General features: G+C 38.7%; 1 protein-coding gene across 43 annotated transcripts in view; it reads right to left on the reverse strand.

Moving 5' to 3' along the window:
• Window positions 1-1509: 1509 nt before the first annotated feature.
• Window positions 1510-24723, reverse strand: part of PTPRD (protein tyrosine phosphatase receptor type D) — a 624822-nt gene continuing 601608 nt past the window's right edge. For 42 of the 43 annotated variants that reach the window (XM_073345345.2, XM_078852933.1, XM_078852935.1 and 39 more), the window contains 7 exons: window positions 19589-19874; window positions 18922-19100; window positions 17427-17553; window positions 16244-16369; window positions 11537-11691; window positions 7874-8009; window positions 1510-5342 (listed from right to left, as the gene is read on the reverse strand). In XM_073345345.2, the coding sequence (XP_073201446.1) occupies window positions 5274-5342; window positions 7874-8009; window positions 11537-11691; window positions 16244-16369; window positions 17427-17553; window positions 18922-19100; window positions 19589-19874 (1078 nt within the window). In that variant the 3' untranslated portion in view covers window positions 1510-5273. The remainder of the gene's footprint in view (window positions 5343-7873; window positions 8010-11536; window positions 11692-16243; window positions 16370-17426; window positions 17554-18921; window positions 19101-19588; window positions 19875-24723) is intronic. The other variant, XR_013635846.1, reaches the window with a different exon arrangement.

Consider the following 24723-nt stretch of genomic DNA (forward strand, 5'->3'; position numbering starts at 1 on the left):
AAGGGAGGGGGATCAGGAGACAGAAATTAATCTTTCTCTTCAAAATCAGTACAGAGGCTGCGTTCTATAATTAGTCAGATATTCATTCCAACCTGAAAGATGTAGCAGAAGAAAAAACAGAAAAATCTGGAAACACAAATCTTCATGTATTATCAAAAGGAACGTGAGCATAATTGCGTTTGAATGTTGTCACTTAGTGATTCTGATATTAATGGAGTTTCTCAGTTTGTTGCATTGATTTCTGCTTTTACTCCACAAAAGTATAACAAGAAAATATTAGTTAGGACAACTCTTGCTAAAACCAATTAACTTGACTTAAATTACATCAGAGGGTATACTACCAAATCTTGATAACCTTATTTGGTTTTTATTCCTCCTTAACTTAGACTTCCTGTGAAGACATTAAGGGCCAGATCCAAAGCCTATGCAAGTCAATGGAAAGGCTCTTTCTGACTTCACAGGGCTTTGGATCAGGCCCTTAGAAAAAACAATATAAAATATGGAAGAGTTTAGGAGAATATTTACAAAAAGTAGATTTAAAACATCTTCCACTGATCTCATTTCTACTTGACCTATGAAGCCTAGTCAATATTTATGGTACAATGAAGTCAATGGGAGTTTAGTTAAGTAAATAAGGGCATCAAAGTTTGCCTTTAGTTATGCTACCACAGTTATGAACTAGAAATTAAGCTAAGAAAAATGAAAGGTCCAATAAATAGGCATTTTTTCTAATATATCTGTAAACACTTCCTGCCCAATGAATTCTGTTAATAATAATCTCAAATACACCATGTTATCTTGGTAACAGAATAATAATTTTAGTGATAATAGCTGTCCCTAAAATCCCACCCAAAATCCACAAAACCACCAGGAAAAAAAAAACAAAAAATCCACAGAAAGGCTGCTATCTTTTCTGCCACTGACAGTTGACTAGGAATCTCAGACATGCTCCACAGAGCCTGCACCAATTACACTTTACCATGTTACCTAAATCTCTGACCAATGTATGTGGAATATTTTTAATTCAGTCCAGAAATTAAGGTATCAGAACTAAATCTTGAGGAGTGGCAAAACCCACAACTCCCCTAGAATTTGATGAGAATTGCAGATGTCTCATTATCTTTGGATTTGGCTCTAAATATGGGCCAAAGTGTAGTTTTCTTAAGCCAATTGAAGCAATTCCTTAAATACAATGGGGGCAGATCATCCGGTGTAAATTTAAGTAATGTAAGTGTTAAAGTCCATGGAACTATGACAATTTATATCAGTTGAGGATCTGCCCCCTCATAGCTCAAAAATCACCCTGGAGGACAACATATTTGCTAACCTGGAAATGCATTTTCCAGTGCCTTGCTACTAGTTAAAATTAACGACTACTTCCTAATGTCAGTTAGACTCCTCTATGACCAAGAAAAACCAAACTGTTTTGATTCCAAAAGCTCTGCTTAAGAAAACAAGACCAGGGCTGCATAACACTGACATTTTTATTAGAATTCATTTGTAACAAATGGAACTTGTGTCAGCAAAGAACTGATTTTCATACAGACTTTCTTTCGCCACCAATGTAACGAAGTAAGAAAATAAAAAGCACGCCTTTCATTCTGTAAAACATTTACGCGTACTACTAATTAGAGGTAATTGTATTTTTTTAACAAGCCATTTTACAAGGTAATTTTTTTTAAATTTTTCAGTCTATGCATCCAAAACGAGAGCAAAGAACACAACTTTTATTATCTTTGTAAAGACACTCCAAGCTTGAATGGCAAAGCCACGTAACAGATGGGGATGAGGGGCTTGCAGCCTTCTGATATCTGCTGGAGTATCAGGGCACCCCAAATGAAAAAAAAACAATCAACCAACCAACGAAAAAAAAAGAAAAAAAAGGAAGGAAGGAAGGAAGGAAGGAAGAATAAAAGGAAAGAAAAGCTGTTGCATTTGTTGTTGTTGCAAACTCCCTCTCCCCCCCCCGATTTTTACATGTTCTGTGTTATTTACATACACGTAAGTGGATTTTTATAAGCAGTTTCTTACAGATGGGTTCAAGTAATAATATTATTGGGTGTAGAATCAATAGGGCAGTGCATAGTACAAAGGTATAGAAAGTGCAGATCTCCCTAGAGGGCCCTCCCTTCCCCCAGCCAGCCTCTCCATTGTCTAACCATGCAATCATTTTTAAAAAAAGAGCTAAAATAAAGTTCTGTACAAATCATTTTTATATATTTTGAGTTTTTTTTCCATTGTAACTAATTACAAAATTATACATAACTACACATACATAGGTAAATAATAGCACCGTACTTGTTATGCTGATGAAACCAATTCTAAGGTTGGAAGATTATGGTAAATGCAGATAAAGATGCTTCTTCTTTAAATTAATTATAGAATGACTATACATTAGTGTACAGAAAGTGGAATGCACATCAATGATGCTAACAGAGTTATCTTTAGAAACAACTCCTGAACAGCAAGATTACTGGAATATTTGCAGTCTTACTTGTCCTACAATACTTTCCCTCACTATTTATCTCTGATTTTTTCCCTTTTTCTTTAGAATTTGCAAAAGTTTCATGGCGAGAAAACTCTGACCTGTTAACAGCTCTAGTGTGCAACAGCCTTCCCTAGTCTATGCTTCTAAAATGGTGTGTATGTCTGACTATATTTGGCTAAAAGAACATGACTGCACTACGTAATCTGGCACTTTAATAATTCTTCAAAAGATACAAATCAAAAAGAAGAAGAAGAAAAAAAAAACCATAGTGCACATTCTTCTCTGGTTCTGATATAAGTTATAGAATCTCGTTCTTGAGGTAGCCTTCTATAATACTTTTATTATTAATTATTATATATATATTTATATTTGTTTAGTTTTTTTTACAAAAGTGCTCAAATACAATGCTTGCTCGTGTTTGGTCTTTCATACATGTCTTTCTACTAGTGATGGGAAATACGGAAGAAAAAAAATCCTGTATGTTACACCAACATAGCTGAACTATATGAATGGTTCTTATCTGACACCTGAAAGAAAGAGTTCCTTTGATTTGTGTGTGCTAACATGGTACAAGGCATGACAGAGACCTGGGCCACTGTAAATGGCTTCATATAGAGTCTCAGAAAATATTTTGCATTGGTTAAAGAATTTTTTTCTCTCAAATGGAAATGTCAAGTCATTTTAAAACATACTCTGAGGGCTAAATCCTGCTTGCCTTACCCATACTAACAGTCCCATTGCAACCAATAATTTGACTTCAATGGGCCCATTGACATATGTACAGCAAGTAGGATTTGGCCCAAAATGAAAGGAATGACGCATGAGTACTGCTAACAACAACAACTACTTACTACTAGTGCAGTCCTACATCTCTGCAATTGCAATACTGCAGTCCTCAACGCTGTGGTTTATGAGAGCCAGTTTGGAAGGAACCTTGATGTAGTGGGCATGTCTGTTGTTGGAGTTATGAAAGGATAAAGGGCCCTGACTACCCAAGTGTTTTGGGCTTGCATTTATTAACATCCCATACTCGGTTAAAAACCAGGAATGCGTATTATTCAAAGTATTTTTGTACATGTGCTAAAAAGATAATGCTTTAATTGAAAAGAGTAACAAAGATATGAATTAACTAATGTAAATACAGACACAACAAAACTTAAAGAAATGCTGTCAAAATAGGCATCAAATATAAGGCACTCTAAATGTGAAATAAAAATAAAAAACAGCATCTCTAAATAATACTGTATGCCACAAAATATTTCTAATTTATTAACAGAGCAACATGAGTTTGGCTTTGCCCTGTTACACATCATAAATGCAAATTTCATAGCACATACTATAGACAATATATGACTGAATACACTTTTTAAACATCTTGATAGTTAGTATATTACAACATTCTCCCCTCCTAAAGGGATATGCACTGACCTTTTCCACATGCACACCTCCTATACTTAATAATATGGTTTGTTATTGCACTACAGTGTTACAAATATTGTACTTCATTGGAAGCCTCAACCACATAATGTGTGTGTGTGTCTTTGTGGGACTGTGTGTATATAAATAATCTTTTTTTTTGAGTCGGGGTGAGGGTCAAATATCACTGATGTGCATTCCTCATTTCCCTTCTAAACAAAAAGCTATGGACTTCGTAAATGCAGAGATGTTCAAAAAGTACCATATGGGTTGAATGTAGTACTCTGGAAAACTTTCCCATCACTTCAATAAATCCAAGTCATGGAAGAACTGATGCATCTATATTTATCTGTGTGTGTATATACCTGTCTGTCTGCATACCTGTAGATATATAGAGAGATAGATACAGAAAGAGAATAATAAAGAGAGTGGTGTGTATGTGTTAGTAGCAGCTTTATACTTTGCGCCTCCCTGTTGATTCCAAAAGAAATAAAAAGCCCCACTTTGATTAACTGATTAAGAGTATTTCTTTAAAAAAAATTAAACCAAACTGTAATATCTAAGAAGAATGTGGTACTGTAGATAAATATAGCACTGCACAAAAATGTGCAAATTTTCAAATGATTTAACATTTCTACAGCAAGATATTACAGATAACAGTTCTACAGCTTCAAAAAATCTACAATTCTGAAACAAAAAATGAACAGTTATGCAACTTTTTTTTTTAAATTCACTTCATCAAATAATAAACTCTTGTTAAAAAAAGGAAAAAGTTTACACAGTTAAAAATGAAGCACAGGTCAGCAGTATCTTTACAATACTAAAAAACTAAATCAAGGACTTCCTTTTTAAACATTCCCCCATTTCCCCTAAAGTGTTATTATAAGCATTATGACGGGAAGAGGTGATGTTGAAGCAAAGAGTCCATTTTGTTTTAAGAAGCCAGGTACCGGCCTTTTAACAAACATCTTGCACTGAATTGCAGTACTCTCAAGATTCATTTTTGCAACAATCATGCAATCCTGAACAAGATGATGGTTCTTTGCAATAATTTCCTCTTCCCTTTAATTTCAACCAAAGTTGAATCCTTGAGGTATCTGTAAATGAGATCCTTCAGACGCCTCACCAGTCAGGATTCTTTTATTATATTTCTGGTTAGGTTATTAAACTGTGAATTCTTGGTCCACCTGGAATAGTTCTTGGGGTTGTGTGTGTGTGTGTGTGTTTTTTTTTTTTTTTTTTAATATTCCCACTAATTGGTCTTTAGCTAGGAGTTAAGAAGTACTTCTCAAGCACACCGTATGGCTCAGAAGAGGCTCTCTGGATCTTAAAGGGCCTGCAATAAAAATCCAGGATGGGTCAGGGGGTTTTACGTTGCATAGTGATCAAAGCTGCCCAGATATTCCAGTGCGGCTCGATAGCCAAACTGGTATTGATCCTGGAAGAAAAAGAGAGAGAGAGAGAAAATATAAAAACCTGTTTGTTGTTTTTTCTTTTAATCAGAGGCTCTGTGAATATACTATATCCCACAGAGGCCACAGCAGTTCAGTGATATCCTCCTGCTGACATCAATAGAACACACTGGTTTAAGATACAGTAAACAAAGATGGGTTGAGATGCTCATTGAATGCAATAACATTCTCCTTAGATGGAGCCTGCTTATTTGTGATGTGAATATATATTCATTTACTGAGCGTTCGTTGCTCTGAATGAGTACAAGAGGATTAGCAGAAAGCTTTTTGTCTGAGGGGAGTGCATTAAGATTTACCTTTTGCATTATTTCATACTGTTTGAGACTTGCTAATAAAATGTTCAAATAACATCTCGGTGAATGTGACCAATATGCTAAAACATCATATTCTGGTCTCAGTCCCTCACAGCCCAAGTGTGGTGTGCTGCACACATAAACACAAGGTAAAATAGCAGGTCAGAAAGCACAGGGGGATCCAATCCTGCCTTGTTATATAGTTATCAAATTATTCCTGCCCAGCAGCAGGAATTAGGCATTCAGAGAGGAATGTGAAGTTAAGAACCTCATTAACATGAGGCAGCTTATACTTCACACCAAGTCTCCTCACACGACCTACATCCGTTTTTATCTCCTGCACCTGAAAGCAAAGGTGTGGAACTGCAGAGGGCTTAAGGTTTGCTAACACTCAGTGTTAGTGCTACTCCTAGCACTTCGTCTCATTTGCACACATAAGCAGCAGTCTCTTTATGCTGGAGTGCAACAAACTTGTACACCTCACTTAATGTGAAAGAACAAAAGTTGTTTCTTTAAGCCCTCCAAAATACTGAAGCCGCCTAGGGGACTCGTTCATGCGATGCTATAGTCTTGCAGCTCGAAGGATCTGGGTTTCATTTCACTCAGACCACAACTCAATAGCTTCCATTGGACCAGCAGTCCATATCATAACACACCCACTTTAGTTTATCTAATTTGCCATGATCATTAGTGGCTCCATCCTGCAAGGTACGAGCACTCTGGTCATGATCCTGCAAAGTACTTAAGCACATGATTAACTTTAAGCATAGGAATAGCCTAACTGATTTCAACAGGACTACTCATGAGCTGGATGGGGACCAGAGTGCTCTGCATCTTGCAGGATTGAGCCCTAGACTTCTGTTCTTTTCCGGGTGAAATTAACACAGCACATGGGAGATTTCTACTTTCAGTCTGCAGTGGGAACACATCATCCACAAGTAAGCTAAAGTAGAAAGCGGGAAAGTATGTATGTTGCACAGCCCAGCATTGTATTTATGTGGACTCCACAAAAGCTTATTTTTCTATATGCTAGATTTGTTTCCAGGAACCAATGGGACAGAAAGTAGATATTTTTCAATTTGCTTAGATGTACATTTTCTACAGCAATAATGGTAATGGAAAATAAATGGAGTTTACTCTTCCATTTTGTCTCAGTGAGTTACTTGGCTAAGTGATAAAACTTTAAAAATGGTCTAATTTCATTTAAAGAGTATGTGCACATGCGTAAAACACTAAGAGTAGGGCTGTCTAATTTTTACTGAACAAATGTCATTTTCTTAGAGCAAAATGGCAAAGTGCAGGGATCAATATTAAATTTCAAATCATAAACATTTTAATGGTCAGTATCAGCCACCCAAGTCTGTAGAAGGTCCTACAAATGCTTCTCCTCGCCCCTTCTCCCTTTTTTTATGGGTATGATCTGTTGGCTTAGAACTGAGAGTCAGAGGCTCCAATTCATGACATTCAGCATGTGTTTAACTTAAGTAGTATTTAAGTACATGATTAAAGTTAAGCATGTGCTTAAGTGTTCTTTATGAATTGGGATGATTCCTGAATCAGGGGCCAAGAACAGGCTGGCTGTCCGTGCCCAAGACCACTCCCTCACCAGACTGCAGAACTCTCACTGACAGTGAGATCACTAACTTTATAGTGTCCCACAGCAAAAGTTGTAATGTAGAGGGTTTTTTTTTTTCCACAGGGATGTAATGCTTTCATGACAAACAGTCAAATTTGTGTTTATATGAAGTCTGGACAACCATGAAAACACTATAGCCTCAGTTTCAAGCCACAGGACACATTCTGCCTTCCGAATGAACAGAAGCCAACAGGGTACACCCACAGGCCAAACTTTGCTCCCTGATTATGAATATAGATTACTAGCATGAAGGAAAAATTCAAAACGACATGGGCAATGTTTCCATCTCAAGTTTCTTCTAGAAAATAGGTTCACACAAATATCTTATTCAGTCACCACTAAAATGGACATTTCCCAGGCTGTGGTATTCCCTATCCACAGAATGGGAAATAGCCTAAATGCACTGCATAGGCTACATACACAGCTACAGTACTTAAGAAGGGAAAGTAAATTGTATACCTCCTATACAAATTCCTGGCTCACTCCCACCATCTGTCATTCCTAACATTGCATCCGCCAAGCCACCTACCCTGACCCGGTCAGTGCATACGCATGTTATTCTTCTCACCTCTGTCTGTACCATGGCTGGTCGTTGTGTCCTTAACATTTTGACTGTCTGGAAGATATCTACAACACCTTCATATCTCATTCTTTCCAACACAATGCTCAGGGTTATGAATACTCCAGTCCTCCCAACACCTGCACTGTTGCAATAAAAAAGGAATGTTAATTGACAGTTAAAATGTTGAAAGAATTGGCTGATTATTTAGCTGTGGATACGATACACCATATGTACATGGTCATCTACATGGAAAAAAGCTCTATAAGCAAAACTTCTGTGTGGAAATTATACACATTGACAAAGTGACCGTTCTCTGGCAAAGTCAAATTTGTACTAATGTACTTCCAATGAAAGCTGGATAGTCAGGAAGCATTTTAAGTGATTTTTTTTGTGACCAAGAATGTATAGTGGTCAGTGTGTGGTAGGGGAAAATGGGAGGGTTCACCGGCCTGCAAATAGTCTAACTGGAAATAAAAAAAGAAATGGAAGCCAGAATTTAGCCTTCCTCTCTGTCCTTATCTCAACTTGTTTAGGTCCTGTTACATATGGTATGTGAGATTATTCCCTTGTTCTGAGACCCTTGAAATATGCAGGGGTAAGTTAGGGCCAGAGCACCAGCCTTATTTTTCAGTTTCTTTCTTTTTATAGTTTTATGGAGAACTTAATATAATTTTCAATATTCACACACACAATGTAATATAAATATGGTGTGTGTGAAAAAATATAACTTTTATTGAAGAGGAATATTACAATGTTTCCTCTTCACGTACAACAAATTTGAGACCCGAAGCAGAACCAGCTGGCTCTTTTAAACAAGTCTGATTGTTTCCAGACCTAGTATTTTTCAACTCCTTATTACTTGAAGGCAACTATGTAGAACTTTTTCAACCAGCAAGAGGAGAGAATTAATTCATACTGTTGTGCTCTTGAGAAGCAAGAAAGCACCTGGAGAGTTAGTAAATGAGGAGGACACTGAATAATACAAAAAATCTCCACATGTGCAGAACCTAATTAAGTAGCAAGTGTAACGCTGGGGTAAAGTCTGCAGAAAACGGATGGATTCATTTACTGTGGGCTGAAGCTGGCATGCATATTGAAACAGGGTGGCATCTTTTCACCAAAGGATGTTTAGGGTTTCTAAAGAGTCATAACAGTGATGTAAGTCCAAGTACATGACACCTCCACATTAGCATTTACAGACCTATCTCAGACAATCAGGCTCAAGCAAAGTGGTGAGTTCAGCTCTGCTATGACAGTCTATAAAAGGGCTAGCCATGTTGTTCATAGAGTCCTCTGTTTAGTAAAAGTCACAGGGACTTTGGCAGAGTTCCATTACCCAGATAATTCCTCAGGGTTGGGAAGGATGCTTTTCATTAGGGGCATGCAGTCGAGTTTTAACAGTTAGGGAAGGGGCTCGTAAGTGTTTTATAAGTGAGGAGGAGGCAGGGGGAGGAGTTTATCTTTAAAGGATTGTGTGTGTTAGGATCGGACACAGGGTGGGTAAAATCTTGGATATCTGCTGAGGGGGGATGCTGACAAAGAAAGGGTCACATCAAATCAGTGGCAACTAAGCTGGCACATACCTAGGTCTGGTCCTAGCGGACACTGTTTCTACTGAGCCTTAGATTTCAGGAAAAGCCCTTTGCTGACCTAACTACTTTTTAATTAACTGCCTAATGAGGTTAGAAAGTTTTAAATAGTAAAACACATGGATTTGTTTGTAAAATTCCTAGAGAAGGAAAAATCACTCAATGTCAGAGTCGTTTACTGTAATATCGGTAAGTAAACCACAGAAAAAATATATAGAAGAGAGAAAAATTACAGGGAACCAGGGAGCAGGAAGTTCAGAGGGTGAGGAATTTCCTTGGTCTCTCCCTTTACAAATAAATCCCTGAAAACAGGTCAGAATACAGCTCATAAGCAATTTTTATAAGAGGGCTGCAGGGGTGAGACTGAACTATGTAGCAGTGAAGAGTTTGCAAAGAGCCTGAAGCAATAGCTTTGAAGGGGATTTGAACTACTCCCATTCATATGCACAAGATCTTGATTCTGAAAGATCCTAACAATGACAATTTAGAGGTCAGAAATGTTAACTGCTGCTAAGGAGTCCAAGAACGAAGAGGTATGATCTTACTGGGCCCGGTCCTGTTCCCACTGAAGTCAATGGTGCAACTCCCATTGACTTACAGTGGTGCAGCATCTAGCTCATAATGATATTCATAATTTATTGTGAGTAGCATCTCATTTCAAAATATGTGTGGGCAGAGCTTGGAAAGAACTTAAAAGGGCCACCATTTTTTTTTCATCTGAGCCCACATAAAGGGCCAAACAGTGCCCACCACTCCCTTGGCACATAAATTCCTAAAGGTAGCTACGTTGGGACAGGTCTCATTTGTGCAAGGTAATTCATTAGCCCCTATGCACCACTTAACTGTCCTCTCCAGTGCCTTTCTTCTTAGCAATATGTAGTGGATATTTAGGGACACAGCAAAGGAGGGGTTTAGATGGTCCAGCAGATCCACAATTAAACTTAAACTTCCTATTTACGGAAGTGCAGAGGCCCCAGCTGCTACGAAAGTCCCCAGAGCAGTAGAGCAATTGTGCATCCAGTCTTCACCAAGGGCTGTTGCTGGATTTGGCAGGGCTAGGATATTTCCCTTTCAGTCCTTGTTTATATATACCCTCTACCAAACCTCTATTTGGCCTTTGCATGGGAGAAAAGGGCATCATTCAGCCCATAGAAAGAAACTTGCAGCTGTATTAATTGCCCTCACTATATAAACAATTTAAACTAGCAAAAATACACTTTAATGTTGCAAAATTAATTTCTAAAATCCTAATGGAATTTATAGAAAGCAATTTCTTAAGTAAGATATCAAAGATAAATATATTATCTTTAACCATCTACTAGAGACTTTAGACTATTGTAACCAAAGCAAGTTGGGTTAAATAATAATTACCCCCCCCACCCAGGATTATTTCTATGGGCCTGATCCTGAAAGCTGTTGTCATCCTCAACACACTTATAAAAGGAACTGAGGGTATTCAGCACCTCCTCAGAGGGTAGGCTCTACATTCTGAGCTTTTCGCTGATCAGTCAAAAAACACTGACTTTACTGTGGACATAGTCTCTGAATGCGATGGTTACTATTAGACTGGATTGCCTAACGTAGCAACCATTTTTCTTTGGCCTATTTTGATTATCATACCCAGCCTGCTACTCAAGGACATCTAGCATGTTTACCGGTAATGATCACCATCACCGTAATGACCTCACTGCTAATTACTATTGAAAACACAATCAGGTACATCACTCTATAGTAAGGCATTTCCCACAGTGCACAGAATGCAGTACAGACCAGGGTTGTTTTTATCCTGTGGCAAAGATAATTTGTAAGGAAAAAAATCACATTTGCTCTTATTTGAGGGGCACCTTTAGTGTCAGAATGGGATTTCACCACAAAATACCTCCCACATTACTGAAATATAGGGGATAAAAGGGATTTGCATTGGATTGTTTTATTATATTTCTGATAGCTGGTCTGGGAAGTCATTCCGTTCATCTCTACACTTTCACACCAATAAGCTACCCCCTAAAGTCAACTTTGAAACTTAAAATAACTTCTTAATCAAGAAAAACAATCAATCTGCTTGAGGTTTTTTACTTACCTACAATGAACAGAGATTGGTCCATCCTGACCAAACTGCTCTTTTGTTTTATGAACTTGGCCTATGAAGTCAATAAATCCTTCTCCAGACTTTGGCACTCCTTGTTCTGGCCAGTCAGTGAACTGGAATTGCCTCACTGTTCGGGACTGGCCATCCTTTAATGAAAGACATACACAGTATACCACAAAAGAATGTTCCAGGAGTTGAAAGTCAGTCAGTCAGCAAATCAGAACAGCAATTATGTAAAATATACATTGGGAGGGGAAAAAATATGCAAAGAGCAAAGATGGCTAAGATCACATTTACAAAGATGCTTCCAATCACAATACTGATGAGCTTGTGTTTTTCCTCTTGTTTTGCAGTTATACCACATTGACATAAAAGGGCAATTTCATTAACCACGACAATGCTCAAATTACTCTCAGCATTGGCTAGGATTTTATCTGACATTTAGATCCTGGAAGAAGAGAGTTTGAGGACAACGAAGTTGGGAGCTAGTTAATTGGTGGGATTTTTTTTTAATTAAATGCTTGTGACAAGTGCTGGATTTATAGCCCACAAGACTCAAATCCTCTCTTTATCTGGGGAAGCTCTATTGTCTGTGTTATGCAGGAAGTCAGATTAGATGATCACAATGGTCCCCTCTGTCCTTGGAATCTATGAAAACAGGTACAGCACGGCCAGCGTCAGCGCAAGCTTCCCCATACTATCTGGCCAATATGCTTCAACCTTTGCTTGGCTGGGCTATCTCTACAGGCAAGAAGGTAGTTCATTCCCATTCAGTCCTTGCCTTCTCTGTTAAGACTGCCACTAAGAATGCCGGTTGTGATAGTGTTCTTTTGTGATGTGGACATCTGTCTATTAGGAGCCAGACTGAGACCACCAACTCATTTCACATACACTAAAATCCACTGATTCACAATGATTATCAGTCGCTAGCAACTTGGACTGGACTTAAACTAATGACCCAATAGATGGAAGATTCCATCTCTCATTACAAATCTACAGGAGCTATCCATGCCTCTGTGGTTATTTTCTTAAATGAAGATTAGCGTTATTGCTTATTAAAGTTGCATAATACTGTAGCATTCTTACTTCTGGAATAAAGCCATAAATCAACTGGCAAGAGGTGCTCTAGCAACAGAATGGCTCACATTCTCTGCCTCCCAATCTCCCAAATCAAACAAACAAGCAAACAGAAAACCTCCTATGTGACACTTTGGCAACATCTTACATATCACAGGTGCCAACTTGGTCATTTCCCAGAGATGCTTGATACCTGCTCTGCCCCAGGTCCCACCCTCCATTCCACCGTTTCCCCCAAGGCTCCACCCACCCTGGCTCCACCCCATCCCATTCCACTCCTTCCCCCAAGCATGCCCCGCCCCCCACCCCCGAGCACCTCCTGAACGCCACTGAACAGCTGATCACGGTGAGCGGGAGGTGCTGGGAGGGAAGGGGAGGAGCTGATCAGCAGGGCCACCAGTGGGTGCTGAGCATCCACTATTTTTTCCCTGTGGGTGCCGCAGCCGTGGAGTAGCACCCATGGGGTTGGTGCATATGCTATATATCAATTAACAAGGGAGACAGCAGTCCTTTAGTGTTCCTGTGCTTAGGGAGCATCTACAGGACCAACACTATCTTTAAATTTAAGACAAAACTTTGCTCAGGCAGCATCTGGAAAGATCACTAACTTCTTTCTCTATATTGTGAAACATATTTGTCAGTAAAGGTTTGACTTTAAAGGGGCCTGTCTGGGACAGGAGTCTGTAAAACCTGTTTCTATCCTGCTTTAATAGCAACTAACAGAACTTACGTGTTATTTAATGATTATACCATAGTTTATAAAGTCACTCTGATTATTTTAGACTAGCATGAAAGTAGATTGGGAAAGGATCTACAATCTCTTACACTATGTTCCCCATGCTGCTGGCATAATAAATGGGGTGGACTTCTTTTAGTGAGATATCTCTCCTTATAGCAGTCAAGTTCCAAGTGTAAAACTGTATTAAAATCTTTATTTAAAAATATTTGTAACAGTTTACGTAGACAGAGTGAAAAGGGCTGTTTTCAACACTTGAACTTTCTGATTGCTGTGCTCAGCAAAAGAGGCCCAGGTTTCTTTTAATGTGTAACCCTATTGACTGGCTGACCATATGGACTTCCATTTTGCCTCTGACCAGGGCTATTTAACTGCCTTTTGATGAGCTTATAGAGTATAAAGCTCTCTTATAGATATCATTAATAGGCTAGTGCTGCATGAAACTGCCCCAGGTTGACGATCCTCATAGTTTACAGAGACAGTGGGTGTAAAGCAGTTAGAAATCACAGATTGGAGCAGTTATGGAGGTTACCTGAACTTTATGACAGTTCACTGTGCAATACATTGATAACACAGAGCTCCATATCAAATCCTGCTTTGACACCTACAAAAGCAGCATACCAGACCATTAATGATATTATCAAGTTACAAAAGACTTTACACCTCAAAGGGACGAAGAATAGTAACAACAATAAAGTGTCTATTTTGCTCTGGATATGCCAGTGATTTAGTTACATAAATTCCATTATCGTTAGCATAAATTAGTGATGTAAGCACTCCATACAATAAGAAAAGAATAGGTCTGATTTTAGTATGTGCTGAGCACCCACAGCTTTCAGTGAAGTCCGTGGGAGCTGCAGGTTCTCATCACCTTTGGATAATCAGACCATATACCTCTCTAAGACTGTCAGTCAGTCAGTTAACACAACTGGAACCATTAGGGCAGCACTGTCTTCAAAACTAGGGAAACATTAACATTAAGGGACTGTGAGGCAGCACAACAGGATTGGTGAGGCATACTCATCACAAGTTAAAGCAATTAACTTTTTAGCAGGTGTGTTAATACTAAGACCAGGCAAACTATTTGTGGCAAATAAGTTATTTGATAACTTTTGCCCTTTTATCAATTTGCAAACTATCCACTAATTTTTACAAACAATGTGTTTGTTAACTCGAAACTCTTTGATGAATACCATGTGAATGCATTTTATCCTAGGGATTGTTTGCGAATGATCCTCTTCAACTACATCTTTGACTCTTTGCTATTCACTGTCTGTAATGTGTGACTGGTCACCCGTCACTTGCATATATTTCAATTTAGAAGGAACAGAATGACTTAACTATCTACAAAGGAGGTCACCAATGTGGTATGGAAATTGGCTTTCATGGCTGTATGACTGTCTTTGTTTACAAGTGTGGTTGAAAACTGCTGCTATGAGCCACTTCTTTTCTGGCACTGTTTCATAGAGATGGGTCAGAAGAAAAATCATTTATATGAACCTCACTCTATTTTGGTAGTTCACATAAAGTAATAACCAATCCAAACTGTGCCTGTTTTTGTCTTTGCAAAGTCAAATTCCAGCCTCTTTGGCCCAATACTAGTCTTAATGTTCCCTGTGGTTAGTGAAAATGCCAACTGTTTCAAGCTAGCTAACTGTTTCGAGTGTCTAATCTACCTTTATCTGTAGCCTATGTTAGCATCAGCAACCTAGTCATAATAATAGAAGGAAATCACAGATTCACCAATTATAAGGCCAGAAGGGACCAGTATTATCATTTAGCCTGACCTCCTGTATAACAAAGGCCATAGGACAGCCCTGAAATAATTCCTGCTTGATCTAGAGCATATCTTTTAGAAAAACAGCCAATCTTGATTTAAAAATTGAAAATAAGAGAGAACCCACCACAACCTTGGTAAGCCATTCCATTGGTTAATTAACCCCACTGTTAGAATTTTTCACATTATTTCTATTCTACATTTGTCTAGCTTCAACTTCCAGCCATTGCATCGTGTTATACCTATCTCTTCTGGATTGAAGAGCCCATTATCAAAGATTGGTTCCCTATATATGTAACGTCTAATTTCTTAGGTATGGATCTGGAGCTCCAAGTGACTTTTATTCCTTGAAAGTACAGCATCCTGCTATGTTGCTGCAATCAACACTATTGCTACAGTGCTTCCAAAAATGGAGCAGGGTAGGGGTTTCCCTACCATGCCATGTGAAGTGTTAGAAACCACAGTATGAGAATTGTCAAAGATATTCCTATAAAAATAAATTTATATACAGTTAATCTTCCATCAGTGCTGAACCTTGGACTCAGCAGTCCAGATAAGAAATGTATAATGGAAATTAGCAAACCAGGGTCACGGCTGTATAGCTCTTCTCTGCAGACACATTAGAACGCTAAAGAGTAACCTATGCCGAGAATCAATTTATATTGTGCAAAGCTTGTCAACTTTTCTTAAGAATGCTATTTGCTCTGCAGTTTTTAAATCACAGCATATTAACCTTCAAGCATGCACGACCTAAAGGGCTGTGCAGAAGAACAACATATTTACAGCCTTAAGTGATGAAAATTCCAAAAAAGTATCAAGCAGGGACTGGAGGGGGAAATGAACGGGAACATGGCCTTCTAATCAGCTAATGCTTTTCAGCACAAATACATATACAGAACTTTTCAAAAGTTGTGCTGCCCAGATGTTATGTTTGAATTACAGCCAGTTGTTCTCTTAAAAGGTTGCTATTATCTTTCCCTTCTCTTTGGCTATTGCTTAGGCCTGGGAATCAAGAATGTCCCTAAGGCATTGCTTATAAAAAAGAAAAGGGAAGATACTGGTCTCCTTTTAAACATATAGAAAACAGAATTATGTTGCGCTAACTTACCCTGGCATCTGTGACCTTGAATTCCCTTAGGATATACTGTGGCATGTTGTACTCTGCCATGGGATCCACCACAAAGTACTGATATCTGGCTGAACGCTCTGCTGGCCAATACTGGTGGCATTTTTCCTATTTAAAAAAAAAGTCCAGTCACTGTGGATTGTTATCATCATATAGCAAATTCAGTGCTCATGAAGAATGCCATTACTTACAGAACTAAAACCTAAATTCTTCTATTTGTCCATAAAATAGGTACAGCCCTGGCATGTGTCATTGCCAGTATCTCCGAACTGCCCTGCCAGCGGGCCGTGGCATCAGTCACAATGCTGAAAAACTTTTTTGTGCCACCAACTTTCAACACTGTGAAGGAAGGCTGCTGCTGCCATCTGGGGCTTTAGTATCAGTTTTGATGGCAGTCTCATTGGTGTGGCTTGACACCTGCCCACTATGAACTAGACCTAGATCAGCCGCTAGCTTTTTTTTTTAATTTTAACTACTCTGTTTCTTATATTTTCTAAGAAATAAAAATTTCTGCAAAGGAATGAAAAAGTTTTCTTCCGGCCTCCAGTTCACAGGTCCACAATGAACTCAACATATAGCTTCTGAACTGCTCCCTGCACACCAGTTAAATTGTTATTTATCAAAAATGATTGCATAGTGCCTCGAAATATGCAAGTCTTGGTGATTTCAGTTCATAAGGGTACCCAAATCTTAAAACCCTTTTTACTTTCCTTCCCTTCATTTGCCTCAAGCACTCCTTGGCCTCATCTGAGGAGCTAGCCTTTTATATCTCTTATCTCTGCACCATCTAGTCTTCCAAATATAAAGCCTGATTCTGATATCACTTACCAGACACCAAGTTTATTATAGTGGTACAATTCTACAATTTCTGTAAACTAGTTCACTCCTTCTATTATACCAAGAGGAAGCTTAATGAGATTCAACACCGTAAACAAGCTGCTGAATCTGCAAAGGTCAGCATAATCAGTACACAGGAAATGTTGGGACGTAAGGAAACCCAGAAATGGAACAGCTAAGACTTTTAGCCTCTCCTATGACAATTTAATTTTATCGTTCAACATGATCACTGATCTTAATCACTGCTCTTTACTTTTTGGAGATTTTACAGGAAGGTGTGAATTCTCCTAAAGAAACAAAGTTTAAAGGCTATTAAAACAATACTCACTCTGCCCATTTCTCGAAGTTTAGTAAGCATGACTACGATTGTGGAGTTATGCTCCCAGAGCATCCTCCAGAAATCTTCAGTTGTCTCTGCCAAAGGTCCCTGCGTAGCTATGTAGGCTTTTTGTTGCCTACATCAAAAACAAGGGAAAAACCCCAAAGTGATGACACTCAGATGCTCTCTGTTTATATGTAAACATTATATTGAGACACAGTTATAGTAAAAGTAAGGAAAAGATATATATATATTTAATGGTAAGCACGTTAAAAACCTATTAAGATTGTTTAATCAAACAATGGCATTTTTTATTTTTAGAACTTTGTGAAGGAAATTGCTCTGTTAATATTATGATGTATGTCTTTATCATTATTATTTAAATTTTAATGCAACTCTAATAGCTCAATTTTGTGTGTCATAAAAAGCACTTAAGAAACACTTAGTTGTGGCTTCTTCATTTTGTAGAAATGACTGTCGTACAATCTATTAGGTTTATGAATTACAGCACCACGCAGCTTCTTTATTAACTCATTCAATAGCTTAATGCCTCCAGCAAAAGTGGGGAGGGTGCAGAGGCTCAAAAAACCCCTAAGAGTCATGTGGGCTGCCACATGAGGTCTTAATATTCCCCTAACTAATGGCCATACTTTTCCTTCCACAGGTGGAGGGCGCCAAACTGCCAGAATCTGCAGTGGGGGAGTGGTGCTCAGAAGGGGAAGCAATGATTCTGACACATGCTTCCTTTGCTGCCTGATCTCACAGGAACCCCTCTGGCTCCAGGAAGATTTAAGGATGGAGACAAAAAGAAGCCACTCTCTGTAGCATGCTGACTCAGTGGATAATCAAACATATCAGAGTGGAAGTTAATACTACTCCTAGCAGCATTAGCATTTACTGCATCCCCTTCATGGCTTGTGCAATGAAGCCACTGGATTAATCAGCCAGTGGCAGCTGGCTCCTGAGGAAACATGTTGTAACGGTGGTAGCTGGGGGAAGGGTTTGGAAACTGTGTGTGGGTAATGGCTGCTTTGGTGCAAGGCCATGGCCTCAATGGGTTCACAACAAGATCCACACAGATCTCAGGATATCTGCTGCTTTAGGGGGATAAATCCCCTGTCTTTTCTTTCCCTGCCTCTCTTAATGGAACAATCAGGAAGAAACTGAGGTCCCAATTTAACTATGTGTTTAAGCAGAAGACTAACCTAGCACATAAGCAATCTTTGACTTATGAGTACTCCTGTGCTTGAAGTTAGGCATGATTATTAAAACAGAGTTCTCTGCCAAAAATAGTTTTTCCTGCACAGTGAGGTGCATAGAAGTGAGGAAATAGTTCAGAGTCTATTATTCATTCATTAAAAATGAAAACCAACATGGAATGGTGTCATGTATACAAACAGTGCTGTCCTGAATTTTGTTGCAATTTATTATCATTATATACATGTATATGTAAACTTTGTAAAGTTTTAAACAGTTCCCATCACAACACACCAACATTTAGTACCTGTATCCATCAATAAAACTGGCATTGATATAATCAGATCCTTCTACTCCTCGGATCGGCTGCAAACATACCCTCGTTGATTCATATGGCATAATATTAACAAGGCGATTTTTGAATTTATTACATGGAAGATTGGCACTGATGAATCTTGAAGTATGAGCTTTAGAGCTAGCTAGACGCTGTTGAACAGAGAAAAATAAATTGAGGAAAAAATATGACAAAACCCAACAATTTCAGTGTCTGATTTCTGATTTCATTATCTCTTTTTTGGCTGATTAAAAATTCCTTTAATTTTAAATGGTTATTTTCCTACATTCTAATTGTACTAACTAGATGTTTCCAATCTCCTTTTTAATACCATGTTATATCTTTAACATTCTAGCTATACTTATGAAAAAAATTAGAAATATTAAATGATGTCATGAACATGAATACCAATCTTTTCTAACAATAAAGTAAAAGCTCCATGGAAGAGCCTTGTCTGGATACTAATCAGGGTTAAAAACTTCTGTAAAAAATGTAAACTTCTTTTTCAAAATACCAGCCCATAACTGTGAAATTCTAGCCTCAAGAAAGAGCCTGAAGTTCCTGGGAACAACTAGTGTAGGATTTGGCACCACAAAATATTTACCCCAATACATTTTTATCTCTCCATTGCATACAGTACCTTAAATTCCAGTTCCATTCCTGTGACATTCTCTCCTGTTTCTATCTGTGTCAGCTTCTGAATATATGCATACAGATTTCTGGCTGGCACTTCGGTATTTCCACATGTCACTGCTTCCAGCAGTGCATCATGGATAAAGATGTATTGGTCCTCCGTTTGAACCATGTAATTCCTCTGGGCTCTCATTAGAGTTACGTGGCCATAAATATCTACAGTCTTTTCATGCTTTATTCTCTCTAACATGGCATCTATTACAATGAAGCAGCCAGTCCTGCCGACTCCAGCACTAAAACAGAACCAAATATAGGATACAAAAAAGGTGAAGGAAAAGGATGTTTAATTTCACACAATTTGTATATTTTTATGGCATCCACTTCGGATAACTTCAAAGGTTAAGACATGGGAGTGACTCTGGGCTGTTCATTCTTGTATTAATATTAACTCCTGTTACTATAAAGGGCCCTATTGTTGAGAGAGTTGAGCTCCCACAGCTCCCATGGTAACCAGCTGAAAGCACTGACCACTTTGCCGGAGGCCATCACAGGCTTGGGATCTAAGATGGCAGGAATAAAATAAATAAATACAGAGAAACACCTTCTAGAAACTTTATGTTTCCCCAAAAGGGACAATAATCACAGGTTATATGTTTTTAAGGGCATTGTCCAATTATGTAAAGAATTCAGGCTTTATTTTATAATGCTACATTATTTGCAAGTCATCTCTCTTTATTTCATTAAGAAGAGAGTCATTTGTTAGTAAAACTGAATGTTATATATAGTGCGCCCAACCCTTAGGTCTATCAAAGCTACTCTTGTAGGTAAACTTTATGCCACTTAGTCTCTGATCCTGGGGTTGGATCTTGATGCAGATTGCACTAGCCTCAACCCCTTCACCCAGCCAGGCCACCAACATGACCATTTCACCAGGTGCTGTGAGTTGGGGGGTAGGACTGGCTATATGCCAGTTCTGCACCACTATGCTGGGGAAATCATTAGCAGGTCATTTATAAATCTCCTTTGCATCTCCAGAGAAGTACAAAACAGACCAGATGGGGGCCAGTATCTAGCCCTATTGATAGATAGATATAGTTATATATAATTATTAATTTAAAGGGACTAGATGATACAACTAAAATCAGGCTTAAATAAATGCAGTTAGAGTCAAGTCTGAATTTGTGATATTCACCATACAGGATCTGAAAATCTCCTGCTCTGGGGAGCTCATTTTACAAGGTGCTAAGCACTTCATGAGAGGTTCTAAGTGACCACAACTTCCATTTCTTCAATGGGAGCTGGGGTGTTTCTGCACCACACAAGCTCCGGTTTCATTTCAAAGCCATGAAGTCAAAACTGCCTAGTTCCTGCATAGCAAGTGATTAACTGTGAATTTCACTGAAGTAGAAAGTGGTTTGTTTGTTTGTTTTTGTTTTAGGATGTGATGGTAGATTGTGAGGAGAGGTCTAGGGTACAGAGAGAGTTTTGGTAAAGGCAGATAAGACCTCCCACATGAAATATTAAGTCCAGTGAAAGAACTAAATCCAGCTCAGCAGTAGATCCATTTAATAATAGTTTGGTTTATGAACACTGCTGTCAAAAATGTACCAAATTTTAGGGCTAATTCTTTAAATCACCTTGTCTTTAGCCAAAGTGTCCAGTATTATATTTTATATATTGGTTACCATATTATGACTCTAGTGGCAATTGGGGGAGGAAAGAGAATTTAAAGGTCAAATCTTGATATTGATATTACTCAGAGGACTTCTTCTGATACCTTACTGGTGGCCATACATAGTCCATTGCATGGCAGTAGTTATAAACAGATCCAAAGGATCGTTTTGTAGGCACAATTGATACCTACAATACATGGACCCTCGGTTCAACTATGTGACCAAATTTTGGTATTATGACTCCAGCTATATGACTATAGAAGAAAATTACATAGAGGTGTACATTGTACCTGTAAATTCGTTTCTGTGGGCTCAGATTATGCCTGTGAAAAGGAATGCTAGGCCTAAGCCCTTTGAAGATTTATCCTAATAACCCTATACTCTTACTTCTAAGCCGCAGGCACAAGATTCAGAAGGGAGCACGGCAAACAAGAATCTATAACCCTCTAGAGACTCAAAAAAAGGAACGCTGTAGCAGTGAGACTTAGAGCTCTAGTCAAATGCTTCAGGCTCCTGGGGCCCACTATGGGGCCTAGGGTTGCCAGCCCTCCAGGATTGTCCTGGAGTCTCCAGTAATTAAAGATTAATCTTTAATTAAAGATTATGTTATCTGATGACATGCCCAGAAATTCATCCAACCAAAGTTGTCAACCCCAATGGGGCTAAAAATCGCAGTGTAGGTGTTCCTGCTCAGGCTGGAGGCCAGGCTCTGCAACTCATCCCTCCTCAGTGGGTTTCAGGTGGGAATGTCGACACTGCTATTTTTAGCCCTGTGAGCCTGAATCAGTTGACCTGGGCTCTGGGACTTGCTTCCTCATTGTTGTTGTTGTTTTTTGTTTGTTTGTTTTTGCATTGAAGACATACCCTCAGAGATTACATAATTTAAGGGTGATCTTAAACTGAGATATGCTAATAAAAAAAAATACAATCCCAAACTCCCCAGGTCAATTACCTAAGAAATGCAGTCTTTTAGTGAAGTCTTAACTATCATACATCCATCCTGCACCCAATAACTAATGGCAAAACAGAAAGTTGTCAAAATTCTTTATTCTTATAAAAAGCTAAGAAATCCTGTGAATTATCAACGAACTGGTTCCGCTTGTAACCCAGATGAACAGAAAGTACAGAACATAAAAGTTGTTTTACTCACCCACCAGAAAATTCTTGCCAGTCAGATTCCACTAGTTTTAGATATCATTAAACAAATATTTCTGTACATCAGTTACTTGTTTCCAAAGATAGACCTTCCAAACAACTACAACAGAAACCTTGTGCTAACACACCAAACCCGTCAATCTCTATTTTGTCATATACTACTTTGGGGAGCACCTTAACATTAACTGAGAGTTTGGGCTGATATTGATCAGATGAGGTTTCGAGAAAGATGGAACAGGCCATAATTTCATTAGCTAACAGGGAATTCATTCACCTGGGTTTAGTAAGAGTTATGCACTCCAGCAAGCTTGAGCTGTTTTAATCTTGGCAAGGCTCTTTTCTGCGGCTTGCAAAAAAATTACTGCAAATGGCACCCGCTGGCCGGGCAGATTGGTTTACATGAAGATTTAAACCATAATTCTCTAATTCAGGGGCCACTCTTGCTTGCAGCAATCAGCAGAGACTGACTGTGATTGTGGATTACAAAACATTTAGCACTTGCATCAGAGGTCCTATGATTGTGGCTGCTTGCATCTGTTTTGATTGTGCAAATAACCAGAAAAAAAGCTGAAAAATGTGTGATTTTCTAAGATATATAGAGGAATCCATATTTCTCTAAATGCAAAATGAATTTTACTAATAACTAGTAACACAAATACTCAGTCATTGGTACCTATGACATACTTCCTCATGCTGCAGTTATGTCAAATTCTAGAAGCTAAGCAAGTTAGGCTAAATTAGAATTTGGATGGTAAGATAGTGGAAGTGTCATTACCAATTCAGGTCTGGCTATTTCCCCTCTCACTCAGAATTGAGCTAATGCTCCAGCACAGTGTTTGTGAGCACTGTGCTGCTGGATGGCAGATCACTTTTCATATGAGACACACAAGGTTACCCTGGCACTTACAGACTTTAAACAACCCACTGGCCATTATTGGGTCAAACAACCACCCAGGTAAAACTCTATCTTTTAATTAGAGTAGGCATTTTTCACTTCCTCTGCTCTGTTGTGTTACCATCTACAAATGTTTTTTTTTCAAGGGCAGTTCTGGATAAAGTGTACTGTTGCAGTAAGATAGCCTATGGGTCACAATTAGTAAGATCCATGTCAGAAGGCAATAATCACCAAAACACTACATTGTAGAAGGTAATCCCTGGTCCAGTTGCAGAAAGCCACAAACTTTTCCAAAGCTCTGATTCATTCAAGCATGTGGAGGCATCAAAATTTGTCAATATGCTAATGTTCCTAACTATCAGAACTGAGGGGCCGACAGATCAGTTAATGTTGAGACACCATGCATCCAAATCCATCCACAGTAAGTTGCTGACATGTTCATCCTCAGCAAGGTTTATCCAGCAACCATTTATCTACCTCAAGGTGTTCCTAGTATTCAAAGGAGGAAAAGGGCTAAACTACTATGAGGGTCCAACATACCCACCTGCTTTGAGGTCCTGATGTGTCTACCAGCCTTAAGGTAATGAGGCCTTTATCTGTTCACGGGGCCAATAACTCCATCTGCATCAAGGTGTCCCAAGGCCACCCCCTCTCCCATGCCTCGGTTCTGAACTCTGTTAGAGTGCCATGTTGCTGCACAGCACTCAGAGACTTTGCTCCTCCCCGTCCCCCTTTCCTGGTGCAGTACAGACACCTTAACACTTCAGTGTCTCATGGTGCTATGCCACACTTCAGACACCCCAGACTGATCCTCACAGACATAACTCTGAGGAATGTCAACTTCCTAAACAATGGCAGAAGCTCACAATGCTAAGAGTCCTGGCCAGTCCTCCACTTATAACAAACACCATTCTGTGGGTAAACACCCTCAACATTAAAGCTATGCTGATTAGTTCCTGTGGAAATCAGTCAATCAGAGGGTTGTGTTCAACAATATCTGGTCATGATATCAAGGTCCTCCTGATTCAAAGATGTTGGCCACAGAAAATGCAGGTAGTGTAGAAAGCACTGCATGATGAGCGACCATTTAAGAATCTTGAAGCTTCACTATTGAGAATGAAATCCCAGGTAGGTAGAGAAAGGAACCCAAACCAAAATACTAGATCTTACACATCTTTAATTTCTGGAATGTTTACAATCTGAGCCCAGATATGAATCTTGCCTATACCCCCTTTTATTTATAATGGACCAAATCTAAACCTTATTTCTGAATGTGCCTGACTTCTGACATGTTAGAAATCTGAATCTGATTTTAAAGTCAGAGTACCTCTCTAGTTGAGATGCTGCATATGAGCTCTTGGAAACAGAAAAGGAGAAAACAATTAAAAATAACATTGTATAAACAGGGTTATTACAGAA

The sequence above is a fragment of the Lepidochelys kempii genome, chromosome 5, assembly GCF_965140285.1.
Source record: "Lepidochelys kempii isolate rLepKem1 chromosome 5, rLepKem1.hap1, whole genome shotgun sequence".
In the NCBI taxonomy this organism is placed as follows: domain Eukaryota; kingdom Metazoa; phylum Chordata; order Testudines; family Cheloniidae; genus Lepidochelys; species Lepidochelys kempii.